We start from the raw sequence: 19,924 nt of genomic DNA on the forward strand, positions 1-19,924 counted from the left end.
GAAGTTACCTTCCACACACTCTAGGAACTTCCTAAACTGTTTTCCTCCCCACTGTTGTATTTCCAGCAGATACCTGTTAAGTTGAAGTCCCCCACAAGAACAAGGGCTAGCGATTGGAAGACATCTCCAAGCTGCTTATAGAACATTTTGTCTGCCTCTTTAGCCTGGTTGGGCTGTCTATAACAGACTCCCACCATGATATCTGCCTCACTGGCCTTCCCCCTGATTCTTACCCATAAACACTCAACCCTGTCATTGTCATTGTTAAGCTCTAGGTAATCGAAACACTCCCTAGCATACAGGGCTACCCCATTGCCTTTCTTTCCTAGCCTGTCCCTTCTGAAGAGTCTGTAGCCAGCTATTGCAGTACTCCAGTCATGCAAGCCATCCCACCGTGGTTCTGTGATGGCAAAAGTGTCATAGCCCTCCTGCTGCATAATGGCTTCCAGCTCCTTCTGTCTGTTGCCCAGAGTGTGTGCATTACTGTAGATGCACTTCAGCTGGGCTAGCAATCCCATCACCTTTTTTGGGAAAGAACCCTAATTCCTGCATGACCATTCCCAAGCACTTTTGTGACTTCTAATCTGCCAATGTCCCTTGTGCCTCTGCTGCCACGTGGCTCTCCATCCCCCACCTCAACTGGAATGGCAGACAGGTGGACCTTGCCAACACACCATCCCATAACCATTATCATACCAATCCAATCTTGTCTCTGTCAAGCCTGGTTTTATCCTTTTGAGAGAGGGAGTTAGGAGAATCTTATCAAGTAGAGATAGAGCGCTAACGGCATTAAACTAGGATGCTACTTAGTGTCTTTGCTAACTATGGTGCGTTGTGCAAATTAACTAAAGCAAGAAGCCTTGGGCCCCTTACCAAGGTCAGTCTCCTAATAAGAGTGTGAGCCTATCTTAAGAAGCTGGTAGAAATTGGTCCTGCAGATGGGCAAGAGCCAAGGAGCAACTGAGTCTGTGCAAAGACAAGAGGTCAACTAGCAGTGACGAGGAAGAGTCAGCAATCTTCATCCCCATGACCCCCGACGACCACCACCAGAATACACTGTGCAAGCACAGATGGGAGGAGCTTATGGGAATGACTCCTTGGAACTAATTTTAATACGAAGTGGGGACAGGTTATGAATATGTATAGGTGTATTGTGAAACTTCATGCATGTGTAACTCTTTACTGCATATAACCAAGGCAAGTTGCCGCATCAGGTGCGCACGACTTTGTCGGGACTACCCCCCAGCTGCCCAGCACTGAATAAACATACCTACTTTACAATCTTACTGATTGTGGAGTCCGTTTTCCGCAAATCGCTTTCCCCCCTTCAAATCAGGTTTAAAGCCCCACCAATGAGCCCTGCTCCTCAATATTATTCAGATCAACCTGCAAACCTTCCTACCTACTGCCCACAGACACCTGGGAAGGCAGGGAAGGCCCTAAGGGGACACACCTGCTAGCCCAAGCAGGGACTTGTTGCCACTGCCCCTTATCCTAGTGCACATCAGCCGGGTGAAGAGAGGATAGGGAATCTTCCATACTGTGTGTCCCTTCAGCCTGTTGGGTCTGCCTCAGGGAAGGCAGGAAGTGACTGCAGCAGCCCATCTCCCCCCTGCGCTATGCACCGACTGAAAAGCCATGCTCCCTAAGGGCTGCCCGGGTGTGTGAGGACAGGGGGGCTGCCGCTCCCGGCTCCTCCCAAGCCTCACCAGCTGCTCTCAAGAGGGCGGCCGGTGGCTCCCTCGAGGGGCCTCGAAGCAGGAAGCCCCCTGCAGGCCGTGTTACCCCCAGCTGTGCTGCAGAACATGTCTGCCCCCGAGAGAGCGACTGTTAAATGGCATAACCGCCATTATAAACGGCCTGCCGCTACTCCTGGCCTTGCCCAAGCCTCATCAGCTGCTCTCAAGGCATTGTTTTGTACATTTTATTATCATCATCGTTATAATTTTTCTCCTTTTTCAGGCCAATTAAATTGTCTTTATGCTTAACCCACGAGCTTTTACTTTTTTTTCCCCCCTCCCGATTTTCTCCCCCATCCCACCGGGGATCAGGGAGGGAGGCAAAGCAAACAGCTGTGTGGTGCTGAGCTGCCGGCTGGGTTAAGCCACAACAGTCCTTTTGGCACCCAACATGGGGCAAAAAGGGTTGAGATAACAACAGAACTGACCAAAATATGTTAAAACAAAATTGTTATAGACACTAGATCAGTTTAATAGTTGCTGATCACAGTGTTGATGTTTTTGATTTCTGGTCTGTGGTGTTTGTTTTTGGAATTGTGCTGGATGGCACATTACTTACTGTATGTGTTCCCTGTTGTGCTGTTTATCATTTCTGGGGGCTGGTTTAAGATTATTATTTTGCTGTACTGTGTAACACTGGTTTATGATATGAAAAATTACTGGTCATGAGACTAATCTGGTATTTGAACTCAGCAGTGCCATCACCTTCTGTACTTTGTGAACCATCTCTTGGAAACTGTTAATAACTACACACTTTACCTTTTCTCCTCAGGAGACCAGTCTGTGGGGGGGACAAGGGGAGACACTTCACTTCTTCCCCACTTCTTACTCTCCCTTTCTCCTTCACCTCCCCCTTCTCCAGGCTAGTTACAATAGCTCTTTAAAACTCTGAATATCTTTGGGATGTTCAAACCTTCGCGTTCCTATTGTTATGCCTTCTGAATGTATTTCAGGTTTTGTTTAAGGTTAAACAACTACTGAAGAATGCCACCCAGAGATCTGCCCCGAGGCAGGATAGTTATGAGCAGCAGGTAGTGTGGGAGGATATGGACAGCCACCTAGAGCAGTGGGCACCTCCAGCGCTTTGGAACTTCACCCCTGAACAAGTGCAGAATCCTAAAAAAAAATGGTAAAATGCTTGGAGAAGGTGTGTCATTACTCTGGCAATTCCAAAGAGACACAAATCACTGTAAGGTGTTGGGGCTTGGCCTATGTTTACTAAGCCACAGTCAATGCCACTCCAACTCCTGTGACAGGCCCTGCAGCCACTCCAATCCCTGCGATGGGTCCTGCAGCCATTCCAACCCCTGTGATGGGCCCCATGGCTGGGCCAGAGAACCAATCTGAGTATCAGTCACCTCTATACGCAAGACAAAACAATGGATGAGAAAGTCAGGTTGTTCAGAAAGGAAAGGAAGTCCTACTCAGACAACAAACAAGGAAGATGATGATGAGGAAGTCTACTCTGAAGAGGGGCCACCATGCAAACAGGAGGACAAAGAGGAAGATGTCATAAAAGCATCAATAACGATGCAATTCCTATTCCAGGGTGAACTACGAGATACACAGAAAGATTTCAGGCATCGCCCAGGTGAGCACATTTTGTCACCTGGCTGCTCCAGTGCACCGGCAGCAATATTGTTCTAACCAAGACTCTGATTCCCATCCATTAGCTGATTTATCAACTGGAGAGCCAAGGCCGCAGTGAGGTCTCCCCAGAACCTTCTCCACGCTGAACATCCCCAGCTCTCTCAGCCTTTCTTCACAGGAGAGGTGCTCCAGCCCTCTGATCATCTTTGTGGCACTCCTCTGGACTCGCTCTAACAGGTCCACATCTTTCTTGTGCTTTCTTGATGCAGTACTCCTGGTGGGGGCCTCACAAAGGAAAAGTAGAGGGGAACAGTCACCTCCCTCAATCTGCTGGTCATGCCTTCTTTGATGCAGCCCAGGATGCAGTTGGCCTTCTGGGCTGCAAACGAGCACTGGTGGCTCATATTGAGCCTTTCATCCACCAGAAACCTCAAGTCTCTCTCCACAGGACTGCTCTCAATGAGTTCTTCTTCCAGTCTGTACTCCTGTTTGGGATTGCCCCAACCCACGTGTAGCACCTTGCACTTGGACTTGTTGAACCTCATTTGGTTCACATGGACCCACTTCTCCAGCCTGTCCAGGTCCCTTTGAATGGTATCTCTTCCTTCATTGGTATCAGCTGCACCACTCAGTTTTGGTGCACTCAATCCCATCATCCATGTCATTGATGAAGATAATCTGAAGATAGACCCCGTGAGGGACTGCTGCACACTGCATCAAGCCAGTGTGGCCAGCCATACTCCGGAGGGTCTCAGTCACCTCAGGACCAGAGTCACCCATAGTTTCATTGCCACATAAAAAAAAAAAAAAAAAAAAGAAGGCACAGACAAGGTTAAGAAGCAGGACTGTTTCTCTGGGGAAGGCCAAGCAGAGGGGTGATCTGGGAGTCAGAGAACGGTTGGGCAGAACCAAGGGCTGGAGGTGCCATACAGGCAGGGAGAAGCTGGCAGCCACGCAGCCTTCAACAAACGTTCTGGTGGAAAGTGAAGATCACACCCCATGGGATCACAGCAGTTCTGCAGGCCCACAATGCTCAGTCAGAGGCGTCTCAGCCACTGTACTGTAGCCTGGAAAATCCCGGCAGGGCCTAAGCTGGCCACAAGTCCTGCCTCTGCCCCCTGCCCCTCACAGGCAGCACCCGGCGGGCCTGGCCCTGCAGGCTGCAGGCAGCCGAGGTGCGGTCCCTTGTGGGGCAGAGAGGGAGTGTGGCGGCAGGCTCTGGGGCTGGTGTGCCAGGGCTGGGAAATGGGGCGATGGAGGGCTCGGCCCCTGCAGGGCATCCTGAAAACTGCCATCTGTCTGGATGGGCTCGAAAGGCTGGCGGGCCCCATACTTGTCACACGATGGGGAGCAGTGCAGCAGGGTCACCACCGCATCATGGGGGTGCTCCTCGGCCAGTGCCAGAAGGCTCTTGTCCAGACGGTGCTGGGCAGATGCCTTTGTAGTGGACATGAGCCACTGGTAGATGCTCCTCATGATGTTCGTTGCCTGGAGGAGAAATGTCTGAGAGTGGGGCTGCTGCCAGCATGACCCATTTCCCCTGATCCCACCAAGCACTTCTTACCTTTACACCACCCTGGGCTGGCCTAAATGCATGTGCGGTTGCTAGCAGACCCAGCTTCAGGGCAGACATGATCTCCAGAGGGCTCAAGCCCCACCACAGGTTACTTACGTGCTCTGAAAGGGAGATGTGGAGTTTCACGAGGCCATGCAACAGCATAGCAACCTCTTCTGTGTTGAAGTGGCCTGAGGCTGCTGCCTCCTCAGTGGCATTTAGGATGATATGAACCTTCAAGTTGGGCTTCAGGTCATCCTCATATGCCTAAGGGAGGCATATTTTTTCTTCTCCAAAAAGTCATGGACATATTCCAGGGACAAATCCTGCCACAGCTTCTCCTCCTGGTGCCACCACCAGCTCCCTGCCTTGCCGCCGTGACAGCATGAACCTGGCGCTTTCATCGTCCACCTCCTGCCAGGCCTCCATGGGCTGGCTGGGGGGTCTCTCCTCCATCCCAACAAGGCCCTGCCTCAAAGGCTCTTGGCCACAGGGATGGCAAACGCCTTGGTGAAGTGCCACGAACAGGGGCAGCGGGGAATGAGGGCACTGTGTAGGGGGCTCCTCACAGTCCCACTCCCTCCTGTCCTGTCGCGTCACGTCCTCCAGGCAAAGTGAGCTTGCTGCTTGCTGGTAACGTCTATAAATACAGAGGGTCACAAAGGCCTCTGTGACCTGCTGCATCCTCATCCTGCATCCTCAAATCAGGTTTAAAGCCCCACCAATGAGCCCTGCTCCTCAATATTATTCAGATCAACCTGCAAACCTTCCTACCTACTGCCCACAGACACCTGGGAAGGCAGGGAAGTCCCTAAGGGGACACACCTGCTAGCCCAAGCAGGGACTTGTTGCCCAGGTGAGCACATTTTGTCACCTGGCTGCTCCAGACACGCACGGGTGTGTTTAGAGGGTATATACAGGCACTGGTGTGCTCCAGTGTGGTGGGTGCCGGGAAACACGCCCAGGAGGAGAAACCAGAAAAACATGAGACAAAGGCGTAGTTAGCGATGTTTATGAAATAATTTTGTATACTAGTTTATTGATTTAATTTGTATTACTCGTTTATTGGCTAGTTCAGCACCACCAGCAGCTGCCCAGCCAAGAGGGCATCCTCTGCCATGCCTTATGGAACTGGGTGTACACTGTGTGCTTTCCAAATGTGGAGTTACGCCTTCTTTCCACAGCCCGTAGAATTAAAATGTTCTGAACCGCCAGGCTGGAGATGGTTGCACTGGGGTCGTCCGTCATGGGTTCAAGGGCTAGGAAAGAGGAACAGATACAACTTATGAGCCTGTGTCTGTTGTGACCCCAGGAACCGCTGCTGCTGGGGCCAGCGCCACCCGGCTCTTCCCATGGCCAGGCAAGAGCAGGGGGCAATGAGACCAGCAGGAAGGGGCTGGCCCTGAGTGCTTCACAAGCCCCTGGAATCTCTCTCTCTTCTGCCCACACCACCCCTCTCCCGCACAGGCCACAGAGCCCCTCCTTGCCAGGACAGGGGTTGCAGCTCCCAGCCCAGGCTCTTTCCCCCTCCCCACCAGCCCCCACCTACACCCCGCCGCCCTCACTCACCCTCACAGATGATCTGGAGCTTCTCCTCGCGCCAGTCCATCATGTGCCGCCCGAGGAGCCCTAGGCACACACAGCCCATCACAAACCCTACCCCAGCCTGCCCCAGGCCCTGCTGGCCTGGCCACGCACCCACCCCTCCCCCTGGGCAGAGAGGGACCCCAAGGCTCTAGCTTACCAAGGAACCTGACTGCCGCCAATCGCACGAACTCGTGTGGGCTGTTCAGGTAGCGTAGGCCCTGGTTCAGGTAGAGTTTTGTTATCCGGCCGCTTTCCTTGGCCTGCAGAGAGCAGAAGGCACAATATGGGCATGGGGCTGGTGCAGGAGACACGGGACTGGCTGGAGTGGGTTAACGTGGCAAGGTTTTGGCAGCAGGGTGGCCATAGGGATGGCTTCTGCAAGAAGAATCCAGAAGTTGCCCCATGTTAGGTAAGGGCCCCACTGCTGGCCAGAGTCGAGCCAGTAAGCGATGTTGTTTGCACCTTTGTGAGGGCATACTTAAGAAAGGGATGGACCCTGTGGTACGGACCCATATGTGGAGCAGTTATTGAAGAGCTGCTGCCTGTGGGAAGCCCACGCAGGATCAGTTCGGGAAGGATGGCATCCTGTGGGAGGGACCCCACGGGGAGCAGGGGCAGAGAGTGACTGAGAAGGAGCAGCAGAGACGAAGTGCCATAGACTGACCGCAGCACCCATTCCCCTGTTCCCCTGTGCCACTTGGGGAGAGGAGGTGGAAGAGGGTGGATGGGGGAAAGGTGCTTTTGGTTTCTTTCCTTTGTTTCTCACTTCTCTAGCTTGTTAGTAATAGGCAATAAATCTTACTATCTCCCTACTCTGAATCTGTTTTGCCTGTCACGATAATTGTTGAGCGATCTCCCCGTCCTTATCTCAACCCCAGAGCTCTGTGCATCATATTTTCTCCCCCTTCCCCTTTGAGGAAGAGGAGTGAGAGAGTGGCTGTGGTGGGGCTTGGCTGCTTTTACCCGAGTAAAACCACCACACTGGCCTCCCCTGCTGGGACACCCCCAACACCCAGCTGGCAGCCGGCTGGTGCTGGGGCCGGGCTCTGCAGGGAGCAGGGGACAGGGTGCTCCCCAGAGGGCTGAGGTGCCACTCTGATGCCCATTCCCTGCTGGGCCAGGGACCCGTCAGCATTCCCAGGCTCCAGAAGTGAGAGGAGCCTGGAGAAGAGACTTTGGAGCTGCGTGCCCGAGGAGAGGCAGCGTGTGCGCAGTGCAGGCTGGCGGCTCCAGGCTGCAGCCATGGGCAGGGGCACAGCTGCCTGCCCTGCACACTGGGCGCAGGGGAGCTGGGGGCCTGTCCAGACCAGGGCTGGGGCTTCGGGGCTGTCCTTACCAGGTACTCGCCAGCCCTCCATTTCTTTCTTGCCTTCAGCATTCTCCTGAGCTTCTCCTTTTTCAGGAACTTGGCAGCAAAAGTCAAGGTTTTCAGAGCAGCCTGCAGAGCAACAGAGATAGAGATGCCACCACCGCCCAGGAGACAGGACCTGTGTCCACTGCTCCGTCCCTCTGGGCAGGCAGAAGCATGGCAGGCAGAGGAAAGTGGGGGGTGGCCTGGGCACGCAGGGAGGGGGCTCTGCGCCCTCCTGCAGCCCTTGCTCTGGGTGCTCAGTCCCACCCAGGGGTGTTCTCCTACAGGGCATCGCCCTCCCAAAACAACCGGTCGGGCTAGAAATCCTCACCTCAGCCACTTCCTCAACATCGTCGTCCAGGTGGCAGAGCAGTGGGATCAGGCACTTTCGCACTTCGGACCTCACATGCCGTTTTTCGATCGGCTCTGTGAAGTCCATCACGTCCATGTAGAGCTGGATGGCCAACAACCGCACGGTGGCGTCCCGCTGGTGGGAAGGAAGAGGGAAAGCCATCAGTGCTGGCTGCTCCAGCCCCACCTGGGCAAGGGTCTGAAAATCCGTCTGCGGGGCACAAGGCTTCCCGGCAGCGCCCAGCACTCACAGGGCATCGGACACACAAAGTCCCCTGCCCATGGGGACACGTGCCAACGGGGAGCACACCACAGCCTCCGCCCCATGCACCAGCCCACAAAGATGCCAGTCAGGCCCCATCCCGTGCCTTACATGTTCGAAGAGTGGCCGCAGATTCACAGCCATCTCCCTGGCGGTGTGTCTGTTGAGCAACCTGTCTATGCACTGGAGAATCCTGATGAGCAAAACCAGGGCTAACATAGCCAAATCCTTTTCCTCATGCTTCAGGAGAGCCAAGATGTCTGACAGCAGGTATGCAATTTTCCTTGCCTGTGTGGAACACAGCACCGTGTTGTGAAGCCAAAAAGGCTGCACTGGCAAAAACACTCAGGCTGTTAAAGCCCACGCTGCTCCCTCGGGGCACAGGAGCCACAGGACTGCCCCCGAGGACTCGGACAAAGACATGGGGAGGCAGGAGAGCTGTGAGCAGGTCCCAACAGCTCCCGCTGCTCAGTAAAGCCCAAGCTGCTTGTGTTACCCAGCACCCCTTGGCCCAGCCCCGTGCTGCCAACATGGCTTGAAACGGCTGCCCCCTGCTCACCCTCCTGCGCCCATCGCACATCTTCAGGAGGCCTCTGAGCAGCAGATCCAGCATCATCTCGTCCTCACTGTGCAGGTACCTCGGGAGGAGCCTCACAATGTAGTCATCCTGTTCTCTTAGGTCCTCACAGGTCAGCATCTGAAACACACCCAGCAGTGACGGGCAGGCACAGCTGACAGGACCCCCGCACCATGCAGGGATGGATCCAGCCTCTAGTGCAGGGCAGGAGCAGCAGCCCAGGCAGCCTGGGGTTCCCCAGACTTGAACAGTGAGAGCTGGCGCAAGGGAGGCACAGAAGACTGCTGGGGACGGGAGTCATCCTGGCAGCAATGGGCCAAGGGGATGAAGCGGAGCCTGCTCCTGTCCCAGCTCCGCTGCCTGGCCTCTGCCCACAGCTGTGGCTACGAGAGGGTGCAGTGGCCAGAGGCAGCTCAGCGAGGCACCTCTTGTCATCAGGCTCACCTCAAGGATGAACGCCATGGCAGCAATCTTCCAGCGGGGTTCTTCCCTGCTGAGACGCCTTTTCATAGCATGCAGGATCCAGAGACGCAGCTCGAATGAGGTAGTTTTCAATTCTCTGGAAGAAGGCAGAAGACATCGTCAGTGCAGAGCAGGACGGGCAATCCATTCCCCAGACTGACCACCCCCCTCATCCAGCCGCTACACCACAGGCCAGGCCAGGGCCGCCTTCATGCTCTGCTCCAGCAACCACCAGTAGTTAAGCTCACAGAGGCCTGGTCTTTCCCCAGCACCGCTTGCCAGGAGAAAGCCAGTGCCCAGCACCAGCAGGATCCTCTTGGAGTGGAGAGTACTCAAACGGCCTTTGTGCCATGAAGCCTGACTTTCTGAGGAGACTCCTGGCCCACCCATGGCGGCTTCATGTCCCTTGGACGCTGCCCTCCTCAGGGGAACCCTGCCCTGGTGGGCTGCCCTTGCTGGGGCTGCGTACAGCCAGAGCCCCTCGCTCGGTGCCATTCAGCTCAAGCCCCACGGGAGGGGATGCCGATGCCATGGGAGGTGACTCACAAGCACCGAGGCTTTGGCCCCTTCCAGCCCCAAGAAATGAGCCCCCCACTCCCTACCCCACCTGCAGACGAGGGCGTTGCATGGGGCGCCCCATTGCAGGGGAAAAGCCCGGGGGAAGCAGGAAGACGGTGGCTCTCACCCAGCCAGTAGAGTCAGCCCAAGGTGGTGGACCTCAGGGCTGATGAGTAGTTCCCAGCCCCTCCCACGCTCGAAGGCCGCCAGTTGCTCCAAACAGTCCACACGGGCGAGCAGTCTGGCCATTGTGTACGCTGCAAATCTGCGTGCAAGAACAAAGCTCGGGTCATGCTGGGAGCCCTTGCCCTGGCTCCGGGGCTGTGGGAGGGATGGGGAGACTGCAATGGAGCACCTCTTGGGCTCATGGGGCTCCTTGTCTTCACGCGTGCATTCCCTCCAGAAGGCGTGGACCTCCTCTGGCGTGTGCTGTGTGCTGAAGGAGATTTGGAAGAGCACAGCCAGGAAGAGATGTGGGAAATGCTTCTTCACTGCCAGTACACAGGTGTCCATATTGAGGATCTCCCGCAGCGCCCTGGTTGCCTGAAAGAAACAGCCAAAGACAGTGCTCATTGCTGAGATGTCCCCATGGCACGGCCCCACTGTGGAAGGCTGAGGTTCAAGCGCAGCCCTGGGCCACGGGAGATACTGGTGGAGAGAGCACCCAGCCTGGCTGCCCAGACAGAGCTGAGCCACCAAAGCTCTTTGGGCTCAGCTCTTACTTGTGACAGCGCACAAGCAGCTTCCCCGGGTGTGGAGTGAAGGTATCCCACAGAATCACAGAATCGTCTAGGTTGGAAGAGACCTCCAAGATCACCCAGTCCAACCTCTGACCTAACACTAACAAGTCCTACACTAAACCATATCACTAAGCTGTACATCTAAACGTCTTTTAAAGACCTCCAGGGATGGTGACTCAACCACCTCCCTGGGCAGCCCATTCCAATGCCTAACAACCCTTTCAGTAAAGAAGTTCTTCCTAACATCCAACCTAAACCTCCTCTGGCGCAACTTTAGCCCATTCCCCCTCGTCCTGTCACCAGGCACGTAGGAGAACAGACCAACCCCCACCTCTCTACAGCCTCCTTTAAGGTACTTATAGAGAGCGATGAGGTCGCCCCTGAGCCTCCTCTCCTCCAGGCTAAACAACCCCAGCTCCCTCAGCCACTCCTCGTAAGACTTGTTCTCCAGACCCCTCACCAGCTTGGTCGCCCTTCTCTGGACTCGCTCGAGCACCTCCATGTCCTTCTTGTAGCGAGGGGCCCAAACCTGAACACAGTACTCGAGGTGCGGCCTCACCAGAGCCGAGTACAGGGGGACAATCACCTCCCTAGCCCTGCTGGCCACACTGCTTCTTATGCAGGCCAGGATGCTGTTGGCCTTCTTGGCCACCTGAGCACACTGCTGGCTCATATTCAGCCGACTATCAACCAGTACTCCCAGGTCCTTCTCGGCCAGGCAGCTTTCCAACCACTCATCTCCCAGGCCGTAGCGCTGCTTGGGGTTGTTACGCCCCAGGTGCAGGACCCGGCACTTGGCCTTGTTGAACTTCATGCAGTTGACCTCAGCCCATCGCTCCAGCCTATCCAGATCCTCCTGCAGAGCCTTCCTGCCCTCAAGCAGATCGACACACGCACCTAACTTGGTGTCATCTCCAAACTTACTGAGGGTGCACTCGATCCCCTCATCCAGATCATCGATAAAGATATTGAAGAGGACCGGCCCCAGTACTGAGCCCTGGGGGACTCCACTAGTGACCGGCCTCCAACTGGATTTGGCTCCATTCACCACAACTCTTTGGGCCCGGCCATCCAGCCAGTTTTTAACCCAACAAAGCGTACGCCAGTCCAAGCCACGAGCAGCCAGTTTCTTGAGGAGAATGTTGTGGGGAACTGTGTCAAAAGCCTTACTGAAGTCAAGGTAGACCACATCCACAGCCTTCCCCTCATCCACTAAGCTTGTCACTTGGTCACAGAAGGAGATCAGGTTCATCAAGCAGGACCTGCCTTTCATAAACCCATGCTGACTGGGCCTGATCGCCTGCTTGCCCTGCAAGTGCCGTGTGATGACACTCACGATAATCTGCTCCATGAGCTTCCCTGGCACTGAGGTCAAGCTAAAAGGCCTATAGTTCCCCGGGTCTACCCTCCTACCCTTCTTGTAGATGGGCGTCACATTCGCTAGCCGCCAGTCGTCTGGGACCTCCCCTGATAGCCAGGACTGCCGATAAATAATGGAAAGCGGCTTGGCCAGCTCCTCCGCCAGTTCGCTCAGTACCCTCAGGTGGATCCCATCCGGCCCCATCGACTTGCGTACATCCAAGTGCTGTAGCAGGTCGCCAACCATTTTCTCATGGATAGCGAGGGCCACATCCTGCTCCCCATCCCCTTCCACCAGCTCAGGGTACCAGGTATCCAGAGAACAACCGGTCTTGCCGCTAAAGACTGAGGCAAAGAACGCATTGAGCACCTCAGCCTTTTCCTCATCTTTTGTAACTAAGTTTCCCCCCTGCATCCAGTAAAGGATGGAGATTCTCCTTAGTCCTCCTTTTTGTGTTGATGTATTTGTAAAAACGTTTTTTGTTATCTTTAACGGCAGTAGCCAGATTGAGCTCCAGATGAGCTTTGGCCTTTCTAATTTTGTCCCTGCACAGCCTCGCAACATCCTTATAGTCCTCTTGAGTAGCCCGCCCTCTTTTCCAAAGATTATAAACCCTCCTTTTTCTCCTAAGCTCGAGCCACAACTCTCTGCTCAGCCAGGCCGATCTAGTTCCGCGTCGGCTCGTCTTTGGGCACGTGGGGACAGACTGCTCTTGAGCCATTAAGATTTCCTTCTTAAGGAGTGCCCAGCCTTCCTGGACTCCTTTGCCCTTCAGAACCTCCTCCCAAGGGACTCTGCCAACCAGTGTCCTGAACAGCTCAAAGTCAGCCCTCCAGAAGTCCAAGACAGCGGTTTTACTGGTCCCCTTCCTGGCTTCGCCAAGAATAGAGAACTGATCCATTTCGTGGTCACTCTGCCCAAGACAGCTCTCGACCACATCTCCCACCAGTCCGTCACTGTTTGTGAACAGAAGGTCTAGCGGGGCACCTCCCCTGGTAGGCTCTCTAACCAGCTGCGTCAGGAAGCTATCTTCCAGGCTCTCCAGAAACCTCCTAGACTGCTTTCTCTGGGCTGTGTTGTGCTTCCAGGATATGTCTGGGAGGTTGAAGTCCCCCACGAGAACAAGCGCTGACGATTTCGCGGCTTCTGCCAGCTGCCTGTAGAACTCCTCATCCGTCTCCTCATCCTGGTTCGGTGGTCTATAACAGACCCCCACCAGGATGCCTGCCTTGTTGGCCTTCCCACTGATCCTAACCCGTAGAGACTCAACCTTATCATTCCCAGCCTCAAGTTCCTCAACATCTAAACACTCTCTAATATAGAGAGCCACACCACCACCCCTTCTGTGCTGCCTGTCCCTTCTGAAGAGCCTGTAGCCAGACATTGCAGCACTCCAGTCATGAGAGGGGTCCCACCACGTTTCCGTGATGGCAACCAAGTCATAGCCTTCCCGCTGCACGATGGCTTCCAGCTCCTCTTGTTTGTTACCCATGCGGCGTGCATTAGTGTAGATGCACTTCAGTCGGGCCATTGCCTTCTCCCCCGGCTTTGCCATTGTTCCCCCCGGCACAGCTCCAACAAGCCTCCTTTCAGCCCCATCCCCCTTCTTTCCTAGTTTAAAGCCCTCTCAATGAGCCCTGCCAGCTCCTGGGCTAGGATCCGTTTTCCCCTTAGAGATAGGGACCCGTCTGTGGCCATCAGGCCGGGTGCCGAGTAAAGCGCCCCGTGGTCAAAAAAAACAAAATTTCTGTGTTGGCACCAGCCTCTGAGCCACGTGTTAATCAGGTGGGCTTTCCGTGTCCACTCTGTACCCCTCCCTGCTACTGTAGGGATGGACGAAAACACCACCTGTACTCCCGCTCCATCCACTAACCGTCCCAGTCCCCTAAAGTCCCTTTTGATAGCCTTCAGCCTTCTCTCTTCAATATTATCACTGCCAGCCTGGACTATCAAAAGGGTAGTAGTCAGAGGGGCGAACCAGGTTGGGAAGCTTCCTGGCAACATCCCTGATCCTGGCCCCAGGGAGGCAGCGGACTTCCCTACGGGTAGGGTCAGGTCGACAAATAGGGCCCTCTGTTCCCCTGAGAAGGGAGTCGCCTACTACGATCACCCTTCTGTCTTTCTTGGTGGAGGCAGTCTTGAGGCGTGGTGTCGGCTTCCTCGCCCTAGGCATCCTCCTGGGTAGACTTTCTACCTCGTCCTCGCCCACCGGTCTCTCAAGCTCCAGGGCCTCAAACCTGTTACGTAAGGGCACCTGGGAAGGTGGGGCCGGTAGGGGGGGGCGTTGCCTGAAAGGTCGAGCAGGGACCTGTCTCCATCCCTCCTCAACTCCTAGGTCGCCTCCCTTTGCCCGACAGCGACAGGGCAGGGGGTCCATACCCATTCGGGGTGTCTCACCCCGGTACCTCTCCTTCAGGCCCTGCAGGGAGTCACTCCACCAGTCTATCTCCCGCTCACACTCCCTGATAGCCCTCAACCTCTCCACCTCTTTGAGTTCTGCCACCAGGCGGCCCAGGCCATCCACCTGCTCGCACCTCACTCTGCTCTGCCTCCCTCAGATGGCAGCAACAGGCTCAGACACTCCCTGCGCCCAGAGACATGAACTGCCGCATTGTTGAGCAGGCGGTCAGTCTGGGTGGCCACAGACTTTCTAGAGAGAGCGCTCTGCCTGGTGAAGAGCCCAGCTAGCGGTCGACAGCCGTTAAAGCTGTTGTTCTTATGGGCGGGGGGGGAAACTCGGCCCTCTCCGCCCTCCCCGCGCGCACTGCCGCGCTACTCCCTTGTGCCGCGCCGCGCCCTGTTTGCCCGCCCTTTTCGCCGCGCTCCCTGGGGGCCGCTTTTGAACGGCCGGGGCGGGGGCGCTGCTGGCTCCGCCTACGCCTCGTCAGCCTCCCCCGCGGGGGCTGCCGGGCCCTGGCGGCTCCCTGCAGCGGCCTCGATATCGGAAAAAAAGCCCTGCCTGACCGTCCCGGGGGGCCTCCTGCGTCCTGCAGCCACACCAGCCTCCCCGTCTCAGCCCCTGCAGCCTCCTGGGCTGCGCCTTGACCCCTAAGCTTGGCCCGTCCCTAAACCTGCCCCAAAGCCAGGTTTGCAGCCCACCATGAGACAGAGAGATGTAGTGATGGGGGGAGGACAGAGAGACATCCAGAGAGGCAACACAGGGGGCGAGCAAAGCCTCATCCAGAAACTCACCGCCAGGGAATAGACAGCCGTGTTGTCTCTGTCAGCGGTGGATGTCCTGTGCAGGGGCCAGTCCTCCAGCACACGGACCAGCTCGTTCATCACCAGCTTCGAAGTCTCACCATCAGAGAACATCACACCCCACAGGACCACAGCAGTTCTGCAGGCGCACAACACTCAGTCAGAGGGGTCTCAGCCACTGTGCTGTAGCCTGGGCAACCCTGGTGGGGCCAAGCAAGCCACCAGTCCTGCCTCTGCCCCCTGCCCCTCACAGGCAGCACTCGGCGGGCCTGGCCCTGCAGGCAGCCGAGCTACAGTCCCTTGTGGGGCAGAGAGGGAGTGTGGCGGCAGGCTCTGGGGCTGGTGTGCCAGGGCTGGGAAATGGGGCGATGGAGGGCTCGGCCCCTGCAGAGCATCCTGAAAACTGCCATCTGTCTGGCAGCTGGCGCTGGATGGGCTCAAAATGCTGGTGGGCCCCGAGCCATCAGGGCAGGCGGGCCCCATACCTGTCGCACGATGGGGAGCAGCGCAGCAGGGTCACCACCACGTCGTGGGGGTGCTCCTCAGCCAGAGGCAGGATGCTCTTGGCCAGCCTGTGCTCGGGCCTCCTGACGGATGCGAGCCACTGGTAGATGCTCTTCACCATCTTCGGAACCTGGTAGAAACATGGCTGAGTGGGGTTGCTGCCAGTGTGACCCATTTCCCCTGATCCCACCAAGCACTTCTTACCCTCCCACCACCGTGGACTGGCCTAAGTGCATGTGCAGTTGCCACCCAGCTTCAGGCCAGACATGATCCCCGAGGGGCTCAAGCCCCACCACAGGTTACTTACGTGCTCTGAAAGGGAGATGTGGAGTTTCACAAGGCCATGCAACAACATAGCAACCTCTTCTGTGTTGAAGTGGCCTGAGGCTGCTGCCTCCTCGATGGCATTCAGGATGATCTGAGCCTTTGTAGTGGGCTTCAGGTTATCCCCATAGGCCTAAGAGAGAAGGGAGAGCAGGGATGAGAGATGCCACACACCGAGAGTCTTAAGGGCAGTGCTCGGCTGAGCAGGCCCTTCACAAGGTGGTAACGGTGCAGGTACCTTTTCTTTCTTCTCTAGGAAGTCGCGGATGTACTCCAGGGCCAACTCCTGCCACAGCTCCTCCTCCACTGCCTCCTTTGACAGGGCTGCATCTGGATTTGGTGAAGACCACGCACAGACACAGATGAGGGTCTGCCAGAGAGGCTGGGGGACCCAACTGAGTCCCCCACTCCCCGGACAGGGCGACCCCTTAGCCAGGGACTAGCAGGGGCACTGAGCCCCATCCCTCTGCCCGCACATCGGGGCTGGGGATGTCCAGTAGGTGGGGCATGGTGGGAGTACGGCCATGAGGGAGAGCCCTCCGCCCCACGAGGAGCTTGCTGCCTGAGAGCAGGAGAGGTCCCTTACACAGGATGGCTGCCTGGCACCTTGCCTGTCCTGTGGAGAGGGACCAGTCCCCCTGCCCCTCTCCCTCTAGGGACACCCAGCGGGGCAGGCCCTGGACGGTGCAGGGTCTCCCATAGACAATGGGAAGTGGCAGAGCTGGTTGGCAGCTCCCGCCCCGCTGGCCAGCATGGCCACTCACCTGCCCATGTTGGCGCCACCACCAGCTCCCTGCCTTGCCGCCGTGACAGCATGAACCTGGCGCTTTCATCGTCCACCTCCTGCCAGGCCTCCATGGGCTGGCTGGGGGGTCTCTCCTCCATCCCAACAAGGCCCTGCCTCAAAGGCTCTTGGCCACAGGGATGGCAAACGCCTTGGTGAAGTGCCACGAACAGGGGCAGCGGGGAATGAGGGCACTGTGTAGGGGGCTCCTCACAGTCCCACTCCCTCCTGTCCTGTCGCGTCACGTCCTCCAGGCAAAGTGAGCTTGCTGCTTGCTGGTAACGTCTATAAATACAGAGGGTCACAAAGGCCTCTGTGACCCGCTGGTACCTCACCTGGGCAGCACCCACATCATGGCGTGTCACAAAGAGCCGTGTGACCTACTGCCTCAAATCCCGTTTCCACAGGCCTCTCGCCACCCTGTCCCCTCACAGCTTCCCACCACTGCAGCTCTCCAAGTCACAGGGCCACCAAGCAGGTAGTGGGAAGGGACCCCTGGGGCTGCCTCCTCACCCCCTTCCCACAGAGGGCCTGGCCCAGCGTTACCAAACTTGAGGTGACAATGCCTGGGCCCTCGACTCCAGACACGCACGGGTGTGTTTAGAGGGTATATACAGGCACTGGTGTGCTCCAGTGTGGTGGGTGCCGGGAAACACGCCCAGGAGGAGAAACCAGAAAAACATGAGACAAAGGGGAAAGAAACAATATTTATGAAATAATTTTGTATATTAGTTTATTGATTGGGGATAGTAAAACCCATTTTGCTCTCACTACAATTGATAACTACTGTCAAGCAGTGAGTATTATTGATGAATATCATGGCTAGTATGTTCTTCATAGTAATGTTTCAGGGACTGCCTTCTGATTGAATAGGCTTATTACCTTTGATCATCTTGGCTTCACGCCCTGCCAGAGAGCGATTCGCAGGCTCCGTTTGAGCTTCAGGGAGGTTTAGTGTAAACCAGTGTACCTGGCTTTATGGCTGCCGTCGCAGAGAACAAGACCTACCACACACATGAAGCTGCAAGAGAGGCACACCACTCAGTAGTTCTGGCAAACTAACTGGCAAGTGGTGGAGCCTTTTTATATTTTTAACAAAAAGCTTCCAACTTCCACTTCCACCCCTCTGTCTCGGAGATCGTTGAGCAGGTTACAGAAGTCTAGCTCCAGGCTTTGTAAGCCTACAGACACAATGGTTTTACGGGCCACTCGCTTATGTCATTCTCAGCAACCAAATTGTTGAACAATGGAAACGTTTCCAAAGATCCTTTTCAAAATGGTCTGTCCACAGCACACTTCCTTCCCCAAAGCAGCCACTTTCTCACTCCATGTTCACACATCACCATCACCTTGATGGGACAGATCTTCTGAGCATTTCTTTCTTCCAAAATAGCTGCCAGGTTTCCTACTCCTGAGAGACCTTCATGCTCACAGAAATGACAGCAAAGCTGGAGCACATGCCTTTTAGTACAGGAAAACGCCCAAATCACCATTATGTTCCCCAGATCTTTCAAAAGCTTTGGCACAAGATGACCATAGAGCAAACATCTGTGCGGCAAAATAGATGTCCATGGTCACTCCTCATCTCATGACCAAACATTGTAGAGACTCCCCTGCTTAAAGGTTTCAGTTGTGTATGAGCTATGTCAAGGCAGCACTTTGTGGACTCCTGGTTCCAAAACCTCTGTGTGAGGGACCCAGCCAGGCTCCCCCAGACAGGTGCCAGGGACAGGGTGCCAGGGAGCCCCCTGGGCACCTCGGGCCCATGTTGGGCACTCGGGGCTCTGTAGCCATGGGGCCGATTCCTGCTGCTGGTGCAGCAGCCAGGGCTGGGACAAGCTGCTGTAGAGTTTTGGTTTTTCATGCTGTGTCTCAAAGTTACTTTCATCGTTTTACGTAGGAGCACATCACTGTGTCTTCTGGCAAGTACACTACAGGTTTTATACGTGAAAGAAATGCACTGAAAGCACAACTTTCACTTTGATGCATACAAGTGACATTGAAGAAAGTTTCCAGAAAGGAGGCTTATCTTAAGGCTTAACTTATGATGTGAGCTATGTGTCACAGAAATAAGCAAAGGTCTTACTGAGGACTTTGCAATCTTTTTTACAGGAAAGGACTGAAATACTTTATATATAAGTTACTAACACTGCTATTGGCAATGCTCTAGACCCCAGCTTTGGGTAAGGCAAGGCATACAGTAATATTAGGTAATGTGAAATAGCAAAAAAAGAAAAAAAAAAAAAAAAGCAGTAACCCTTCTGGCAAGGCCTCATCACAGTTTTCCCTGGACAACTTCCATTTTGAACTATGAAGACAGATAGAGCAGCAGCTTCAGTAAACAATGAAGCAGGAGAGGGTCTGGCATGTGTTCTAGGTATGTTAATAAAAAGAGGTCGGTTTGAAAGATCTCCCTGCAGAACGCACGCATGTACTGGCCTCTTTGGTCAGTCAGCTGCACCTCAGTTGATTGCATCTCAGAAGCAGAAACATTCCCCCAAACATCCATGCTTTGTAGCCCTGTCCTGTCCTGGTTGTCTTCACCTTATGGGCCAACATGCTTTCACAGCACACATGGACTGGAACATAAAACTGCTGTGCACAGAAACAGGCTTTGTACATAGGCTTTGGTTTCCAGCCAGGCAGTACATGGCTCTATTTGCACAAGTCAAGTTGACTAGCCTGGGGAGTGTTCTGCTACCACAGAAGTTCCCTTTCCACCACCACCAACTAGTCACTTGGAGATCTCACATATCATCTGCATAAGCACTCATATATTTTGCCTAACAGCCCTCAGACTAGCTGTAAGTCATGGTGAGGTGTATGGACTAAGATAGCCATTGCCAGCAAAAGGAAAATATCTATGTCTCCCGAATCAAACATGTTGAGAGATTATTCCTAGTCACTGGGGATGAAGATGGATACAATATTTTCCAAGGTATATGCATGCCATTCAGAGTAGTCTTCCTTCAGCTGGTA

At 55.0% G+C, this 19,924-nt stretch overlaps 1 protein-coding gene across 3 annotated transcripts; it reads right to left on the reverse strand.

Moving 5' to 3' along the window:
- Positions 1-5,771: 5,771 nt before the first annotated feature.
- Positions 5,772-19,883, reverse strand: LOC310901605 (maestro heat-like repeat-containing protein family member 7). Of its 3 annotated transcripts, XM_083841512.1 has the most exons (13): positions 16,145-19,883; positions 15,819-15,967; positions 15,325-15,472; positions 10,388-10,575; positions 10,160-10,297; positions 9,457-9,571; positions 8,995-9,132; positions 8,547-8,723; positions 8,154-8,309; positions 7,808-7,909; positions 6,629-6,731; positions 6,454-6,513; positions 5,772-6,143 (listed from the first exon to the last, which is right to left on the reverse strand). In XM_083841512.1, exons 1-13 carry the CDS (start codon positions 16,190-16,192, stop codon positions 5,959-5,961), a joined length of 1,707 nt encoding a protein of 568 aa, XP_083697638.1. In that variant the 5' UTR covers positions 16,193-19,883; the 3' UTR covers positions 5,772-5,958. The 3 variants fall into 3 exon arrangements, with proteins under 3 accessions (XP_083697638.1, XP_083697637.1, XP_083697639.1); XM_083841511.1 differs by lacking the exons at positions 5,772-6,143; positions 6,454-6,513; positions 6,629-6,731 and having other exon boundaries at positions 6,799-7,909; XM_083841513.1 differs by lacking the exons at positions 5,772-6,143; positions 6,454-6,513; positions 6,629-6,731; positions 16,145-19,883 and having other exon boundaries at positions 6,805-7,909; positions 14,667-15,945.
- Positions 19,884-19,924: the final 41 nt, after the last annotated feature.

This window comes from Anser anser (assembly GCF_964211835.1).
Source record: "Anser anser genome assembly, chromosome: 6".
Lineage (NCBI taxonomy): Eukaryota > Metazoa > Chordata > Aves > Anseriformes > Anatidae > Anser > Anser anser.